This window comes from Daphnia carinata, chromosome 9, assembly GCF_022539665.2.
Source record: "Daphnia carinata strain CSIRO-1 chromosome 9, CSIRO_AGI_Dcar_HiC_V3, whole genome shotgun sequence".
In the NCBI taxonomy this organism is placed as follows: Eukaryota; Metazoa; Arthropoda; class Branchiopoda; order Diplostraca; family Daphniidae; genus Daphnia; species Daphnia carinata.
The window spans coordinates 3,894,562-3,911,519 of NC_081339.1; the positions used below are offsets into that span (position 1 = coordinate 3,894,562).

General features: G+C 38.5%; 4 protein-coding genes and 1 long non-coding RNA gene across 5 annotated transcripts; 2 read left to right on the forward strand and 3 right to left on the reverse strand.

The window, feature by feature from the left end:
- Positions 1 to 560: 560 nt before the first annotated feature.
- Positions 561 to 3,351, reverse strand: LOC130688319 (cytochrome P450 4C1-like). Its single transcript, XM_057511300.2, has 13 exons — positions 3,168 to 3,351; positions 2,931 to 3,040; positions 2,629 to 2,719; positions 2,362 to 2,562; positions 2,237 to 2,303; positions 2,045 to 2,171; positions 1,909 to 1,981; positions 1,740 to 1,843; positions 1,608 to 1,676; positions 1,384 to 1,552; positions 1,148 to 1,327; positions 892 to 1,081; positions 561 to 833 (listed from the first exon to the last, which is right to left on the reverse strand). The coding sequence occupies exons 1-12, from the start codon at positions 3,346 to 3,348 to the stop codon at positions 924 to 926; spliced, it is 1,530 nt and encodes a 509-aa protein (XP_057367283.1). The 5' UTR covers positions 3,349 to 3,351; the 3' UTR covers positions 561 to 833; positions 892 to 923.
- Positions 3,352 to 3,744: 393 nt separating this feature from the next.
- LOC130688321 (cytochrome P450 4C1-like) lies at positions 3,745 to 6,597 on the reverse strand. Its single transcript, XM_057511301.2, has 13 exons — positions 6,504 to 6,597; positions 6,052 to 6,249; positions 5,848 to 5,957; positions 5,561 to 5,651; positions 5,283 to 5,483; positions 5,149 to 5,215; positions 4,965 to 5,091; positions 4,841 to 4,910; positions 4,674 to 4,777; positions 4,539 to 4,607; positions 4,280 to 4,448; positions 4,038 to 4,217; positions 3,745 to 3,972 (listed from the first exon to the last, which is right to left on the reverse strand). Exons 2-13 carry the CDS (start codon positions 6,233 to 6,235, stop codon positions 3,818 to 3,820), a joined length of 1,527 nt encoding a protein of 508 aa, XP_057367284.1. The 5' UTR covers positions 6,236 to 6,249; positions 6,504 to 6,597; the 3' UTR covers positions 3,745 to 3,817.
- Positions 6,598 to 8,648: 2,051 nt separating this feature from the next.
- Positions 8,649 to 11,328, forward strand: LOC130688314 (cytochrome P450 4C1-like). The gene is made up of 13 exons (XM_057511295.2): positions 8,649 to 8,880; positions 8,937 to 9,046; positions 9,115 to 9,205; positions 9,264 to 9,302; positions 9,414 to 9,569; positions 9,638 to 9,704; positions 9,770 to 9,896; positions 9,970 to 10,036; positions 10,132 to 10,235; positions 10,301 to 10,369; positions 10,429 to 10,600; positions 10,679 to 10,858; positions 10,921 to 11,328. Exons 1-13 carry the CDS (start codon positions 8,658 to 8,660, stop codon positions 11,088 to 11,090), a joined length of 1,575 nt encoding a protein of 524 aa, XP_057367278.1. The 5' UTR covers positions 8,649 to 8,657; the 3' UTR covers positions 11,091 to 11,328.
- Positions 8,758 to 9,435, reverse strand: LOC130688353 (uncharacterized). Its single transcript, XR_009000427.1, has 3 exons — positions 9,331 to 9,435; positions 9,198 to 9,270; positions 8,758 to 9,130 (listed from the first exon to the last, which is right to left on the reverse strand). It is a non-coding gene; the product is annotated as an uncharacterized LOC130688353 (long non-coding RNA).
- Positions 11,329 to 13,283: 1,955 nt separating the features above from the next.
- On the forward strand, positions 13,284 to 15,899 carry LOC130688317 (cytochrome P450 4c3-like). Its single transcript, XM_059496981.1, is given in 14 exon segments — positions 13,284 to 13,543; positions 13,605 to 13,714; positions 13,790 to 13,880; positions 13,944 to 13,982; positions 14,138 to 14,293; positions 14,370 to 14,433; positions 14,505 to 14,631; positions 14,691 to 14,781; positions 14,847 to 14,950; positions 15,018 to 15,086; positions 15,157 to 15,290; positions 15,292 to 15,326; positions 15,384 to 15,563; positions 15,629 to 15,899. Coding segments are annotated over 14 exon segments (1,569 nt in total). The 5' UTR covers positions 13,284 to 13,344; the 3' UTR covers positions 15,799 to 15,899.
- Positions 15,900 to 16,958: the final 1,059 nt, after the last annotated feature.

Below are 16,958 nucleotides of genomic sequence, written 5' to 3' on the forward strand. Positions count from 1 at the left end.
CGAAATTGTGAAGAAACTGCTCGCACTAACCTGAAGCAAGGTAACTACTGAATTATAAATTGTAAAACATACAAGCCCAGTTCCTACATTTGTAACATTTTTACACTTGGTGACTTGTGAAATTGTTGCATAACACTGACCCATCCTATGTAATTCATGTTACTTTTTCGGCTGTATTTGCCTATGGAAAACCTGAGTTTAACTTCCAAATGCTCCTGTTGGCTTGCACTCACTGCTATGGTTGACCCAAACACTGGTCTGATGGGTAGCATTCTTGAATTCCAGCTCACTCAAATAAATGGTAATTTGTTCTAAACTGGTAATGGTTGTCCTCCCCAACACCAGACTTCTTGCAGCAGCTTTGGAGGCTAACAAAGATAGTGGGAGAAGAACTAATTGGCTCATGGTAGATTGTCCATTTGGACATAGCAGATTTGCCATTTTTTTGAGGGACAGTAAATCTAGAGTGTGGGCCCACATGGTAGGTAGCTTAGCTCAATGGTTTTCAGGAAAAAAAAATCCTATGAAAGTGAAAAACATGTAAACAGACAATGACACAATAAAGGGGTGACATTATAATTAAATTCAACTGCTTACAAGAATGAAAGAATATGCCAGCCATTTGTAGCTGTTAAAAAAATATATAGCAATTTTTTATTTGTTGCTGCAAAGCATGAAAGATCCTAATTTTAAAAGCATTACAAAATTCTAGTTTGAATTCGTTACCAAATCAACAGAAAAACGTCGCACAAGCTTACGGCTTGAGTACATGTCCTGTTCTGGGTAATTGCCAATAATTGTAGTCTGCTGTGCGGAGCCCTCTCTTAATAAAACTAAATTACGCAAAATATCAGATTTCGTGTGTGCATAACAGAACAATGCAAAACATACCTTTGGTATACTTAGTCTTCGCAAGCGGTATTTCAACGACGGGATACAAGTAAATTTATCCCATTCATGGATTTCAGAATTAGATTATCTGAAAGAATAGGTTGCTTGGCGTTAGGTGCAATTTCAAATTTGAAACGTCTTAGAAGTGTGGACAGAACCGTCTTGCTCTCTAGCAACGCAAATCTTTGCCCTAGATATGAAAATGTATATTAAATTTCATTACGCTCAGGTAAATAATCAAATGGAAGAACAATACCGATGCAATTACGAGGTCCAGCACTGAATGGCACGTAGGCGTATGGATGTCGTCCGATTGCCTCATCCGGAAAAAAACGTTCTGGGTTGAAAACCAAAGGATCGGGAAAGAATTTCGGATTTCGATGAGCTGCGTAAACTAACAATCCCAGAGTGCATCCCGCCGGTACCAAATATTCGCCTATAAATAAACATAATACCATAGTTACGGAAGTGCTGAACATTTACCAAATTTACCAAGCTGAATGTCTTCTACAACTGTTCTTTCAACCCCTGGAACACTAGGATATATTCGCAATGTTTCCTTGATGCAACATTCTAAGTATTTCAGGTTAGAAATATCTTGTTGTTTGAAATATCTTTCCGAATCTCCGAATGTGCTTTGAAGTTCATTCCAAACCTTCTTCTATAAGTAGAATTTTACAGTAACAATTTACATGCAATAAAACAAAAATTGGTACTTGACAATCCGGGTTGGCTGCCATGGAATACAAAAACCATCCTAACAGGGAAGCAGTGGTGTCATGCCCCTATGATTTCGGCAAACATGTTACAGATAACCTATTCGTCACATTCCATTAGGATTGGAATACCTCAACCATAAAGGTATCAATTTCATTTCGAATATCCTGCGAAGAAAGGACCTCCCCATTATTCGAAGCCTTCAGTAACAAATCGAGAAGCGGCAATCGATTTTCTATATGTTTCGGACGTATGAATGTCAAATGGGGTTTAATTATTTAATTATTTTGTTTTGCATACTAATTCCTGTTTCCGTATGGTCGATTTCGTCATTGATTTTCTGGCTTAAGACTTCTCGCCTGTTGTGGATCACCTGGCAGAAGTAAAAAAAAAAATGGTAGGCTACAAGAAACATTACGTAATGCCTCTAACGTACGCTCTCCGTGAATCCGTGAAGAGTTTTCAGCAGTCGCTCATGTTCTTTTCCTAAAGCCGTAAATGAGAAAATGGTCGGATTCCTCATGAAGGGATTTTGAAATCGTTCTACCAATAAACGCCCAATCCTAGAATACGTAGGAAAATAATTAATGGAAACATAAAATCACTTGCTTGATTTGTGGTCAGTTACCTATAAACTGCATTGACATAATCAGAATCTTCTGTCTGTGCATTGATTCTTGTCCCCATTGTAGTTTCTAATAAATTAACTCTTATTTACCAAAAGTTAGATGAATGCCAAATACAGCCGCCTACCACAAATAATATCCAGAGAACATTTAGTGAGAAACGGGTAGACGTCTATTTCCGCTTTTCCTTCCGCAAAAGACGCGCACACATCATCTAGAATTCCGCAGAGAATGCGGCTCTGTTCATTAAAAACTTCGATGAAGCTATTCAAAATAGAAAAATGAAATGCTGGCGTCAACATCTTTCGTCGCGATCTCCACAAATCCCCTTTCAAAAACACAGTGACAATTAATAACCTGCAAATTTTGGGAAAACAACTGCATATTGATTTACCGGAATTAATGAGAAGTCCTTGTCCTAGCCATGGTACTAGTTGGTCATACGACGAACCTTTGTCGATCGTCTTTTGACTACTTAAAATAATCTAGAAGACAACATGATGACATTAGGTTATGGCTTCAACAGAGGCTGGTAACGCGAGTAATCGAGCTCGGCAGGATACAAACGGAATAAGAGCTTAGGGTATGATTGTACAAAACAAATATTGATGAAAGCAATAACATCGCGGGGTTAATGCCGTGCGTGCGTAGTTAGTTATTATCTATCGAAACATTGTAATAATCAAAAACACTTACTTCCATCATTTCTGGCGATGAAACAGTGACGTAGCAGTGTGTACCAACAAAAAATCGATATATTCCTCCGAACTGTTGTGGCCATTTCTCTTGCAAGATGTACAAAATATCTACGTGCAGAAATGTCACTAGTTATCTAGATATTCATCTACTTTTTCTTTAATTGCTGATGTCATGTAACTGAACGTTTAACATTACACCCAATATCGAAGCACTTTATGACGTTAAATTACATACCTTGGAGCCCACCAGCTATATCTAAAGTATTTCCAATGAATGGTAAGCTTTTAGGTCCTGGTATCCGATTGACAGCTATGTGAAAAGGTGAAATACGAACGTACACCCACCACCCAATACAGGTTAGAAGCAGGAGCAACCCTATAAAAGAAAAGACGAGAAGTAAGTTGAACAAGAACATTCTTTCCCGACAGTTTGTTAGGCACTAACCTGTTGCTAAGTTATCTTGCCATTGACACTACCGCTTGAGGCGTTGACGGCAGACTGCAACACTAATCCGGGAAGTATAACGAAACTATTTGCGATGGACTTATGTTTCTTGCGAAACTAACAATAATGATCCACGTCAACTCAAATTTCATCAAGCTGCGCTTTGAACCACGGCCAAAACACGGCCAAAATTATAAGTTGTGAAGAAATTACTCCCTAAAGCAAAGTAACTACTTTATTATAAAACTGCAAAACATAAACTTACCGAGGACGAATTGTAAAATAGGCGGTGATACATTATAACCTTAGGAATATGCTGTTTTGTATAGAACTAGACTCGGAAATCTTTATTCCCAAGTAAAAAAACTTTTCGGCAATTGCCATACCTTTATTCTACTTTTAAGCTTTACTTTGGAAGCTAATTTCTTCAGTAGATCCCTTCAACGACGAGATACAATTAAATTCATTCCAGTTAAAGATTTCAAAATAAGCTGATTTGAAGGATCTGGTGGCTTTGCACTACACATTTCAAATTTGAAGCGTCGAAGAAGAGTTGACAGGACAACTTTCCCTTCCAGCATTGCGAACCGTTGTCCTTGGTAAGTATATAATAGTAGACACTATGCCAATTGAAAATCAATTTAAAAACACTAAAAATACCAATACAATTGCGAGGTCCAGCACTGAACGGAACGTAGGCGTAAGGATGTCGACCAATTGCCTCATCCGGATAAAATCTTTCCGGTCTGAAAACTAGAGGATCCGGAAACACTTTTGGATTACGATGTGTGGCAAACGCAAAACATCCCAACGTGCATCCGGCAGGAATTGTATACTTCCCTATTAGTTATCAACCCAATTGATCAATATGACAAAACACTTAAAATAAGAGCAATCTTTACCGATTTGAATATCTTCACGAGCATCTCTTTCAAAAGCAGGAACGCTAGGATAAAGTCTCAATGTTTCCTTGATGCAACATTCAAGATACTTTAAGTTTGGGATATCATCATGAGTGCAATCCCTTTCCGATTCCCCAAACACACTGTTCAGCTCCGTACAAGCTCTCTCCTATTTACAATAAAAGTAAATGAAAATAAACATTTGTCTAATGTAAAGCTTGAACAGCAAATTATACCGCGTACAATAACAAAGCTTTACCTGGCATTTGGGATTGGCTGCTATGCAATACAGAAACCAACCCATCATTGAAGTCGTGGTGTCATGTCCCTTGAAAAAAACAATTTTATAGAATGATTGTTTCGCACAATTGAAGTATAACTACTAAAAAAAAACCTCGAACATGAAAGTATCAATTTCATTCCTTATATCTTGGTCTGACAAAGTCCCTCCGTCATCCGACGCCCTAAGCAACAAATCGAGAAGCGGCAACCTATTCCCTGTAAAACAGCGTACAACAAATTTCAGTGCTAGTATTTCCAATAACCTTCATTTCTGCATACTAATCCCAGTTCCACTTTCTTCTGCCACGTATTCTTTCTCAGCTAAAGCTCGTCGCCTCTCTCGAATCACCTAATGTAGAAAATATGAATAAACCTCAATTCAACGGACAGCAAAAAAACTTACATCCTCCGTAAAACCATGAAGAGTCTTCAACAATCGATTGTGTTCTCTTCCCAATGCTGACAGTGAAAAAATCCATGGATTTCCCATCCACGGCTGTAGCACCTTCTCCATTATCACTTGTCCAATCCTGTTAACGAAAAATAGCAAGGACCGGCCATCTCCTCGAAAACTTTAATATTTTCACCTGCGTACCGCCCTAACATAATCCGAATCCTGGGTTTGGGCGTTGATCCTTGTACCCATCGAAGCCTCTATTCCACAATTCCAAAGACCAACAATAATAAAAGGTTATGTAGAGAATGATACACATTATCCCACCACATATTATATCCAGAGAGCATTTCGTAATATACGGATAGACATCCATCTCTCCTCTTCCTCCAGGAAACGATTCACACATTTCTCCAAAAATTCCAGAAAGAATACGACTTTGCTCATTGAAAACTTCAAAATAGTTCTTCAAAATACTAAAGTGAAAGGCTGGTGTCAACAGCTTTCTCCGCGATCTCCACAGATCTCCTAACGAATTCGAAATAGAAGAAAAACAGTGATTTGAAAAAAGGACTTGAAAAAACGATATATATAAGCTATCTCACCAGAGCTTATTAGAAGTCCTTGTCCTAACCACGGAAGTATTGTGTCATACGAAACTCCCTTATCGATGACCTTGTGACTGCTTAATATAGCCTGGAGAAAGAAAAAACCGTTACTGATAATGGCCTTGCCTACAGCACTTTAGCGAGCCAAAAAACTACAGAAGAGGTCCTATTCCAAACCAGTTGCGTAAACAAGCAAACGTGATAAACGGCTTTCGTCTCTCCAATAAATTGATGAAAATTATATTTTTAATTCGATATAGGATTCGAAACGTTAAAACATTAACCTCCAACAAATCAGGTGAAGAAATACCAACGTAACAGTGCGAGCCAAGGAATACTCTGTAAATTTCTCCGTATCTCTCCGTCCACGTTTCCTGGAACGTTTGGAGAACATCTACACAAATAAAATCAATCACAGTTTGACAATGATTGCCATTGCTGTTCCGTTTCTCCACAATAAACTTTGTAACACTTAAAGCACTACTTACGATCTAGTCCTCCGACGAACTCCAAAGTGTTACCCAATAATGGCAAATAGAACCTGGGACCAGGAATCCTGCTAACTGTCACATGAAATGGTGAAATGCGTATATAAATCCACCATCCTAGTAAGGCCAGAAGGAGGATCAATCCCACAGCGCAGACCGTCGCACATAATGCATAAACCAACATCGAACCTATTAATCCTAATGAAGGTGTGAAGACTAAAAATACGTCAGACACATCACACGTCCATAGAACAACTACCCAGAGAAAAAATTCTTGTCTAAGACGAACGCTGCGTATAATGCAGAATACTAAAAAATACGACAACGTTGCGTCTAATGCCAACCTGTTCTTCACGTTTTTTGAAGCTTTACGTAATGGATAGTTCCAAAGATGGTTCGAGCAGTTCAATTTAAAAAAGCTACATTAAAATTAGAATTTAATTGTTAATTACCTTGGTGACTTCACATTGAGAACACCATTAGATCGGAAGATCCCTCCTTTCACAACTCATGTAGACATTGTCACGACGAACGTTTGACAAAATGAACACTGCTGATATCGATCAGACGTCGAACAATTACAGTAATTAACTCAAAGAAAATTAAAGCCAGAACAACAGCACTAATTTAAAAAAATTTCGTCCATCTGGAACAAAGAACATCGACTCATCTACAGTGCGAATGACGAACGACTAATGGCCCTTCGCATACCGTACTCTATTTGTAGATTTAGCCATGCCTGTTCGTACCCTTATATAAAAGGATGGGTACGCATTCTGAGCCTCATTAAATAGTCTGATGAATATTCGGCCTTTTCTCTGTTCCCTTTCCCTCCAAAAAATATTTTCTTTCTTAGATACCCTTCCCTCTATATTACCCAAGGGACGAAGACAAAGGAATAGAACAAAACAAAAGTTTTGACGATTTTGTTTGATGCATTGGGGATGGGTACGAAAGCTGCTGTCAATCAAGTGATGAGTCAGCGAACAAAATTTGTTTTTGAAAACCAAATTTTGCATACAAAAATCTATCAGAACGAATTTTTTGCGTATTTCATTACATCAAAATGCATCATATACTATGATTTTTATTTTGTTCACAACTAAAACGGACAGATGAAACACTACCTGAAGTCACAACTGCGTAACACGTGAACCGGTTATCACACAGACATGTAAAAGATAGCTAGTTAAATAAGTAAGTCAAACCGCACTTTTCACTTGCAAATTATATAATGAATTAGAAGCTACATTCTTTTATGACTACTTCCGTTAGTATGATGTAATTAGGCTTGTAGCTGCTAGCAAGAATATCAGAAAATGCCACGCCCGATTTCCTGTAACGAGCTATATAACCAAGTCAAGACCATAGCTGTTGCTGTCAGTTATACGAAGCAAGTTCTACACAACATTGCAGGTAAGTTAATCAAAGTTTCAATTCGATAATAAACCCAATAGTTAACACTGACTATTGAGTTAAAACTTCTTTTGAATCACGTTAGTTCGTTACCCGTAAAAATTCAATTTTTTGATTTCCAACATTCGTTTGCTCAAAAGATGGAATTGCCTTGCCACGTTACAATGAAATGTACAAGAATTTTAGCTAGAACTTGGCAGACATGACGGCTCTTGAATTTGAATGATGGATAGCCTTTTAATCACTAGGACCATAGGGTCTTCGACTTTACACAGCGCGAGGAAGGTTAACGGACCAACTGGTTTAAGCGTGAAGGTTTTGAACTATTACAACATACGTATCTAGTTTTCAAAAGGGTTAAGAAACTCGAGACCTTCAACAGAGATTTTTCTAGGACAAAAAGGGCTGTTGGCATCGCTTAATTGAAAATGAATTTAAGAAGATTAAGATTTCAATTGAAAACCTTAACAAAGCACAAACAAAACTCTTGTTTTCCACATTTTTTTTTAGTTTCCTTGTAATGTTTGGGACAGGTTGCAAAGTGGGACGTTCCTGTCCGTCTGGGGTGTCCTACTTTGCCAGTCGTGATGTTCACCTATCGTACATTAGTAATGAAAAAGTATAAGGATAAAATCGCGTATTATGTATTCAAACACAACAGAAAAACATCGTGAATGTTATGGGTGTCTACGTGATGTTGTTGGCTCCAAACAAGGAAATCCTTATAGTCTACTTTCTCTCGCATACTAATGACATTCCCAAGTTCGAATATACGTTTCTATACCTTTTTAGCAAAATCCTCTTTCAATCTTCATTCTACGATTTTTGTTTTGAATTGCCACGCCCCATTCAGAAAACGATAAATCTAACGTGATTTTATTCTACTAAATTTTATATACCTGACTTAATTAAAGGCTGTTATTCGATGAATCTGTTAGTGCGGACTACTGCACCTGAGTATGTATATTCGAAAAGGAATTTCTTTTACCGTAAATTTCTCCGAATTCCCTTCAAACAGAAAACTTGACACTCTGACACAGATAAAAACTTTCGCGTATCTAAAATGTTTCTTTTAAACACACAGGAAGCTAAGGAAAAAAGCGGATGGATGCTTCTTCAGCTTTATCTGTGAATGCTTATAACCGAAGGCCGTAGGCAGGTCGAATATCAGTTCGCATCGTCTGTTCACCATGGACGGGTTGAATTTGGGAAACACGTCAGCCTCTTTTATTGGCGTTAACTCTTCGTGGATAAGATGGATATTTTCACTATGGATCATTTTGCCTACAATTGCTGTATTTTATTACTGGAAATGGAGTCGATCTAGAACCGTAAAACTCATCAACGCCATACCTGGACCAAAGCCGTTACCACTATTAGGCAATCTTCTAGATTTGGATGTCTATAGCGAAGGTGGGTGAATATTTTTTTCATCAATGAGGCGTCCTGAGTATTTGCTCGTGTTGCAGAATCCTTGAAAATGATGACAATTGATTGGGTGAAACAGTATGGACCAATTTATCGTGTATGGCTGTGTACACGCCCTATTGTAGCCTTGTCTTCCCCGGAGCTGGTGCAGGTATGTTAACGTCTTTTGAACTGCACACCTCTCTTGGTGCTAACTACTTGTCTCGTTTTTGGACGTAGGAAATATTAGCCAGTTCTAAACACATCACAAAATCAAGCGATTATTCAAATTTCAGTAGTTGGCTTGGCAATTGCATGTTTACCTCAACAGGTGATAAATTTTATTCACTTGTCCAAATTCCAGTGTTTGCAATCTTATTATGTCGCAGGTGCGCACTGGAAAAATAGACGAAGATTAGTTACTCCAGGTAAAGTTCAATAATGATTTTAAAATACCTTTTTTAAAAATCCTAAATCGAATTCGTATTGGATTTACGTGTTCTATACGACGTAACCTAACATGGAGTTGCTACGAACAGGTTTTCATTTTCAGAACTACAACAATTTTATCGACATCTTCAACGAGAAAAGCTCGAACTGCGCGGCAGAATTCGAACGTATCATCGACACCCAAGGCCATACCAAGATGGACGTTACTCATCTTATGGCCAACTGCGCCTTAAATATAATTTGTGGTACAAATTTTAAAAGGCAAATTTTCATCGTAACATCTTAAGTCGTAAACATTTAAAATACCATACAGAAACAGCGATGGGCCAGCAAACGAAATTCGAAAAGGAAAAAGAAATTTACGTTAGCAACATTCATAGGTTAGTTAAATGTCATAAAATCCTATGAACATTACCATTTCTAATTATTTATTTTGATGGAGTAGAATTTGCCAGATTTTCGTTGAACGTGTCAGCCGACCTTGGCTTTCAAACGACTGGATTTACAAGCTGTTCCCTCTAGGTCGTGAAAGTGAACGCTGTGTCAATGCCCTCCACGCTTTCACGAATAAGGTCAGCAAACCTCTACAAAATAACCTTTAAATTAAAAAATATTTCAATCAAAATAATAACGTCATTTCAACAGGTTACACGATACCGCCGTGAAATGCTTGAACGACAACCAAACAAATTCCCAGAAACCATAGAAAACAGTAATAGTGTAAAAGGGAAACCTGTATCAGTAGAAAATTCGACCCATTTCATTTTACTGTTTTAACCTTGGAATTGATAACTGCAATTTTCTTAGGTGGCAGATTTGCCATAGTAGATGGACTGATACAGGCGTCTAATAAGGGCGCTGATCTAGATGATAACGGAATCAGAGAAGAAATCGATTTAATCACGTTCGCTGTAATATTTAATCGTCTTACCTTTTAATTGCACCAAACATCTAAATGTTTTCCAATGAAACACAGGGATACGATACAACTTCTGCAGCCATGGTCTGGTTTCTTTACCTCATTGCTAAACATCCGGAGCATCAGGTAATACAATAGTCTTCAAAAATTTTAACTTCTGTAAACCTCATTCGATACCTACGAAGCAACTGATAGTGGACGAGCTGGATTTAGTTTTCTGCGGTGATCGAGGCCGTCCTTGCACTACCAATGATGTTTCTGAGCTCAAGTATTTGGAATGTTGCATTAAAGAAACATTGAGACTCTATCCGAGTGTGGCGTTTATCATGAGGTGTCTAACGGAAGACGTTGATATAGGTAAAACATCTAGTGAAATGAAACAAATTACCTGTTGAGTTAGACTTGATCTGTTTAATTTACTCAATCAAATTCTAGGTGGATATACAATACCAGCTGGTGTTACAGTTGTTCCCACATTTTATGCGATCCATCGCAATCCTTGCGTTTTTCCGGATCCCGAAGCATTTAAACCGGAACGATTTTTTCCCGAGAACAGCATTGGCCGGCATCCGTATGCCTTTCTTCCCTTCAGCGCTGGCCCACGCAACTGCATAGGTGACCGACTGCTTTTCTCTTGGTTATGTAGAGCAAAAAATTAATTTATCTGAAAAATTCAGGGCAAAAATACGCAATGCTAGAATTAAAAGTTGTTCTCGCCAACCTTTTACGCCGGATAGAGTTTTCCGTCTCTGATCCAGCAATCTCAGACGCGCCTGATTTAGGATTCGTGTTGAAACCGAAGCACGGCGTCCGTCTCGTAATTTCTAGACGGTTGAATAAGTTATAACACCACTTCACTGACACGAATTTCTTGCCACAAAACATTTTTCGAAATGGCAGTTCAGTGAGACAAGTATCTAACTAGAAATTCCGGTTATTATATAACATACAATATCTGCACAGCTAAATGTGAAAGGAATAGCGGTCACCCCTTGAACCAACAATATCAGACGCAGGCTGCATCACGCAGCATAGAAGTGACGTAGATACCTAACATGATATTCTTCCCATTATTTAAAAACAATCGAATAAAGTGTACTGCAAATGCAAATAATAGATATCAACCCCCAAAAATTTATCTCTTAATTTCTACTACTGCCAATCGAGTTTATGTCGAAGGCAGTCATGCGGCGTACATTCTTACACAATCACAGGTAAATTTATCACTATTCTGATCCGACCGTAAAATTTACTTTTCACCTTGAACTGAACACAACCAGAGAAACACTCGTGTGAAAACTTGAACGCTGCATGTAAGCAGTATAGAAATAATACGACCACGCCGCTTTACGTTGCCATTGCAAATCTTTCCTTCAGTTTTTCAGATTCGACGAACGCTACTGACATCGATCAATAATAGTAATGAACTCAAAGCTAAATACTCAGTAATGAAATTAAACTCACAATTACAAAAGCAATAATAATAAACAATTCACCATCTGAACCAGAGAAGAGAACTCCTCGACTGTGCGAATGACGAACGACTCATGGCTCTTCAGATACTGTACCTTATATGGTTTAGCCATGCCTGATCCTACCCTTAAATAAAAGGATGGGTACGACTTCTGAGCCTCATTAAATAGTCTGATGAATATTCCTCCTTTTCTCTGTTCTCTTTCCCTCCAAAAAACATTTTGTTTCTTAGAAACCCCCTTCCCTCTACATTACCCAAGGGACAAAGACAAAGGATAGAAAAAACAAAAGTTTTGGCGATTTTGTTTTGTGCATTGGGGATGGGTACGAAAACTGCTGTCAATCAAGTGATGAGTCAGCGAACAAAATTTGTTTTTGAAAACAAAAATTTGCGTACAAAAATAGCCTATTACAACTGCTAATTCTGTTACTGCGCATTTTTTAATTTGCAATAAATTTTTAAACATACGGTGTCATCGGCATAATAACATTTCAAGTCGTAAACATTTTAGCTACCAAACAGAAACTGTGATTGGTCAGTAAACGAAACTCGAAAAGGAAAGTTAAATTTATGTTAGTAACATGCATAGGTCAGTTATACGTAATACTACTTCATTACCATTAAAATTATAATTGTTTTATATAATGGAATGGAATCTGTCAGATTTTCATGGCGCATGTAATCTGACTGTGGCTTTCAGAAGACTGGATTTACAAGTTCTGCTCCTTGGATGTTGAAAGTAACCGTATACCCTTTACACTTTCACTACAGGTAACCTAACCCTTTTAATTTCATTGGGGCGTGGAGTGTAACTGCATTGTTTTAACTCTACAGATCGCCTTAAACAAGTTATCAGCGTACAATATTCGAACGGTACTCAAAAACAAATTCAGATCACGTAGAAAGTAGCGAAACTGGAAAAGGGAACCTCAGTCAAGTAATCAACTAAATCCATTTAATCATTCTGTAAAAAAAATTGCGTTTACTAGTTCAAGTTTGTTTTAGAAAGCAGATTTGCCTTAGTATTAGATGGACTGATGGATGCGTCAAATGAACGCACTGGCCTGGTTGATAACGGAATCAGAAAACAAATTGATACGTTCATGTTCACTGTAATTATCAATTGACTAATCCTTTAACTGTACAAACATCTAAATGTTTTCCATTTAAACACAGTATATGACACAACTTCTAAAGCCATGAGGATTGTCCTTATACTAGTAATTTGCTCAAAACATTCCGCTTTGTGTCTACCACTGTTCTACTTCTGCGTAACCCAAAAAATTGATAAGCATAGACAACTTGAATTTACCAAAGGGCAATGAGATAGTTGTAGAGACGACATTTACAAGCATAAGGGCAAAGTATACCATTGTGAAAAGTTTACTTTCACTCTCGAATGTATAACTAAACCGAGACCGTACCTAACTGTGTCAGCCAATCAAATTACTTCTAACACGAGACGGCAGGTAAGATAACCAACATTTTCCCTGAGTAAAATCAGTACGCCTACCTCTACATTCATAGAAAACGTTTGAGGTGCGAATGTTTGTGACTGCAGTCGTATTGAGGTAGAAGATTAGTTCATAACGCTTGTCTACTGTGGACGGACTAAATTTCGGGAGACATGTCAACCGCTTTGAATAACGTCAACAGTCTGCGGACAGAGGGGATCCTTACCATATGGCTCATTTTGCCTGCAATAGCCACATTTTATTACTGGAAATGGAGTCGATCGAGAACCGTAAAACTCATCAACGCCATACCCGGACGAAAGCCGTTGCCGTTGGTAGGCAATCTTCTACATTTGGATCCCTATAACGAACGTAGGTCTTAATTATTTCTTCATCAACGATAATGAAGAATTGAACTTGCTTCGTCTTGCAGAAATCCATAAAATTATAGCAATAGATTGGGTGAAAGAGTACGGACCGATCTTCCGCGTATGGCTCGGACCACGACCTTTTGTGATTCTAGCTTCCCCCGAACTAGCACAGGTACGTAAAATCTTTTTTTTTTTTTCAACCGCACAGCTTTTCTGTTGTTAATTCTTAGTCTTTTTTTCGATGTAGACAATATTATCCACTTCTAAACACAACACAAAGTCAAGCGATTATTCTAAATTGATTGACTGGCTCGGCAATTGCATGTTTTTATCAACAGGTAACAGACGAAAATGACATATACACGCCAATCTGTTTTGTTTCATATTTGATAATGCTTCAGATGATCACTGGAAAAAACGACGCCGAATAGTCACACCAGGTAACCGCATTTTCTGATAGTCTTTCCGCCAGAACTTTCCATTTCCACTCTAATTTAAATTAAATCTATTAAATTTAATTAAAATACCGTGTTTAGCGGGTTCTAGTAGATTGTTTAACAAAGGAAGTAACCTAAAGTTGTCTTGCTACGAACAGGTTTCCATTTCCAGAATAACAACAGTTTTATCGACATCTTCAACGAGAAGAGTTCGATGTGCGCGGCTGAATTTGAACGAATCATCAAGAAGCAAGGCGATACCGTGATTGACGTCAGTCATCTCATGTCCAAATGCGCAATCAATATAATATGCGGTACATTTTTTTAACGTCGGCATATTGTCTTTGATGTAATAACGTGATGTCGTAAACATTTTTGAAAACTATCAAGACACTGCGATGGGACAAACGAAGTGCGAGATGGAGAACGAGATTTATCTCAACAACGTCCACAGGTCAGTCCAATATATTGTAACATCATATTCTGTAGAAATTGAAATGATTTTGTTAATACTGTGGCATGTAGATTTTGTCAGATTTTCGTTGAGCGCTTCGCACGACCGTGGCTTTCAAATGACTGGATTTACAAGATGACTGCAAGAGGCCGTGAATGGCAACGGTGTGTCAATGCCTTGCACACTTTCACTAAAGAGGTTATTCAAGTCTTCTAATCTCCAACAAGATTTCAATTAAAAGGCTGCTTTAAAAATAGATTATACGAACCCGTCGTGAAATGCTCGTACGGCGTTCCAATTCAGATCAGGTACAAAAACAAGGAATTGAAGAAGGGAAGCCCCAATCAAGTAAATATTTTGATTGATGTTAAGATGTCTTTTACACGATGCGATCGATAACTGAATCGTTTTAGAAAGCAGCTTTGCCGTATTGGACAGGCTGATACAGGCGTCTGATGAGGGCGCTGACATCGATGATAACGGAATCAGAGAAGAAATCGATTTAATCACGTTCGCTGTAATGTTCAAATGATTTCAATTCCTTTAACTGCACGAAACATCTAAACGTTTTCAATGAAACCCAGGGATACGACACAACTTCTGCAGCCATGGTCTGGTTTCTTTACCTCATTGCGAAACATCCAGAGCATCAGGTAAATACAATGAAGCTTTAACCTCTTGACACTGTATGCAACCCATTTGATTTTCAATTCACGCACAAAGCAACTGATAGTGGACGAATTAGATTCGGTATTTGGCGACGATTACGACCGTCCTTGTACCACCCAGGATATTACTGAACTTAAATATTTGGAATGTTGCATCAAAGAAACTCTGAGAATGTACCCGAGTGTGCCGGGTGCCGAGGCGTCTAACGAAAGACGTCGAAATAGGTAGAACATCTTATCAAATGAAAAATGAGCTGCTTAATTTACTTCATCAAATCCTAGGTGGATATACGATACCAGCTGGTGTTTCAGTTGTTCCATCATATTTTGGGATTCATCACAATCCTTCCGTCTATCCGGATCCCGAATCATTTAAGCCTGAACGATTTTTCCCTGAAAACAGCGTTGGCCGTCATCCGTATGCCTTTCTTCCCTTCAGCGCTGGTCCACAGAATTGCATAGGTGGGTGATTATTTTTATTCTGGCAGTAGAAAAGATTGTTAATGAATGCTTTGAAAACAATTTAGGTCAAAAATATGCAATGCTGGAATTGAAAGTTGTTTTCGCCATTCTTTTACGTCGAGTACGATTTTCCGTTTATGATCCAGCTATGTCAGACGGATCCGACGGAGGAATAGTATTAAAACCAAAAGACGGTGTTCGCCTCTTAATTTGTAAACGGTCAAATAAAGCATAATGCAAAACAAAAATTCGATTGTGCAGTCGCTAATGGAAAGCCGGGAAAGGAACGTTCATGTCAAATGAGCAAAAGCAAATAAAGGTGGTTTCACTTCCCGAGAGAGGTACTCTTTCTTTTTTCTCACGCGTCATCATCGGAAAGACTTACACGAATGAAGCAATACTTAACGTCTCGAATGATAATCAGCAGCAATCCAAGTTCACCAACACACGTTTAATCCACGGTTAGTTTTCAGTTTCAACTGGCACTAGGGCAAACTGAACGTATGAAGCCAAATCTAGCTTAATGATATCTGTGCCGACGGGGGCGGCGTTTATAGCGCACAGACATGCAGACTGGACTCTCTACACTACTCTCTACTGTACGCGCTACTGGTGTGAGACACAGTAAGGAACAGACAAAAACTTACGGGTATCGAATTGGGTCACACAGCCCGATGATTAGCTGCCTGCATCCATGAACCTCGTGGCCATGGGGAGGCTTACGAACAACCTACGAGCTCCGATTACCTCTTCTCTACCTTTCAGCTTGTGGGTCGATCTTCAAGGTAGTGAACAGTACTACAGATCGATTTTTTTGCCATTTTTTGCCTGGCAAGGCTTTTTTTGGTGTGCCATTTTAGCCCCTTTATAGTAGGCATGGCTCTTCTTTTTTCTTTCTTGAAAGCGTAGTAATTTTGATTCGTTGTAGAAGCTTGCGTAATCTGATGTGACGAAGAATCTTGAGAATCCGTTGTGATGAAGATGCTGAATGTTGCTTATTCCGATGAGATGAAGAATCTTGCGTATCTTGAATGATGAATTGGAGGGGGGGGGGAGGGAGGGAAATTGGCGGTGTCGGGACTTGAACCCGGGGCCCTCAGAATGCGAAGCGAAGGTGGTAACCACTGTGCCAGGACCGCACATCTCAAACAAATTTATCTTTCATCGACGTTATTTATAATAGGGAAGCTACATGGTATGTGACTAATAGTGGTGTGGCGCTGTGGTATAGCACTGAGATCATACGTCAACTGTACGTGTTCGGTCCTTATAGACGCCAATTGCTTTAAAATTTTTTTAAAATTATTTTTATAAAGGTAAATAAACAAATAAATTAACCCATTTTATTGATTTTAGAACAGTATTAAATCGAACACATTTTTACAGCAATTAACC

Excerpts from the sequence above, each read along its gene's own strand:
- LOC130688319 (XM_057511300.2), bottom strand. The coding sequence starts at position 3,348 with ATGTTCTTGTTCAACTTACTTCTCGTCTTTTCTTTTATAGGGTTGCTC. Across the intron at positions 2,172-2,236 it reads TATGTCAATGCAGTTTATAG|GATTGGGCGTTTATTGGTAG; the intron begins GTAACTGACCAC and ends TACGTATTCTAG. Across the intron at positions 1,677-1,739 it reads TTGATACCTTTATGGTTGAG|GGGCATGACACCACTGCTTC; the intron begins GTATTCCAATCC and ends CCGAAATCATAG.
- LOC130688314 (XM_057511295.2), top strand. The coding sequence starts at position 8,658 with ATGGACGGGTTGAATTTGGGAAACACGTCAGCCTCTTTTATTGGCGTT. Across the intron at positions 9,705-9,769 it reads TACGTTAGCAACATTCATAG|AATTTGCCAGATTTTCGTTG; the intron begins GTTAGTTAAATG and ends TTGATGGAGTAG. Across the intron at positions 10,601-10,678 it reads AACGGAAGACGTTGATATAG|GTGGATATACAATACCAGCT; the intron begins GTAAAACATCTA and ends ATCAAATTCTAG.
- LOC130688321 (XM_057511301.2), bottom strand. The coding sequence starts at position 6,235 with ATGTTGGTTTATGCATTATGTGCGACGGTCTGCGCTGTGGGATTGATC. Across the intron at positions 5,484-5,560 it reads AGGACTTCTAATAAGCTCTG|GAGATCTGTGGAGATCGCGG; the intron begins GTGAGATAGCTT and ends CGAATTCGTTAG. Across the intron at positions 4,449-4,538 it reads CAGCCAATCCCAAATGCCAG|GAGAGAGCTTGTACGGAGCT; the intron begins GTAAAGCTTTGT and ends TATTGTAAATAG.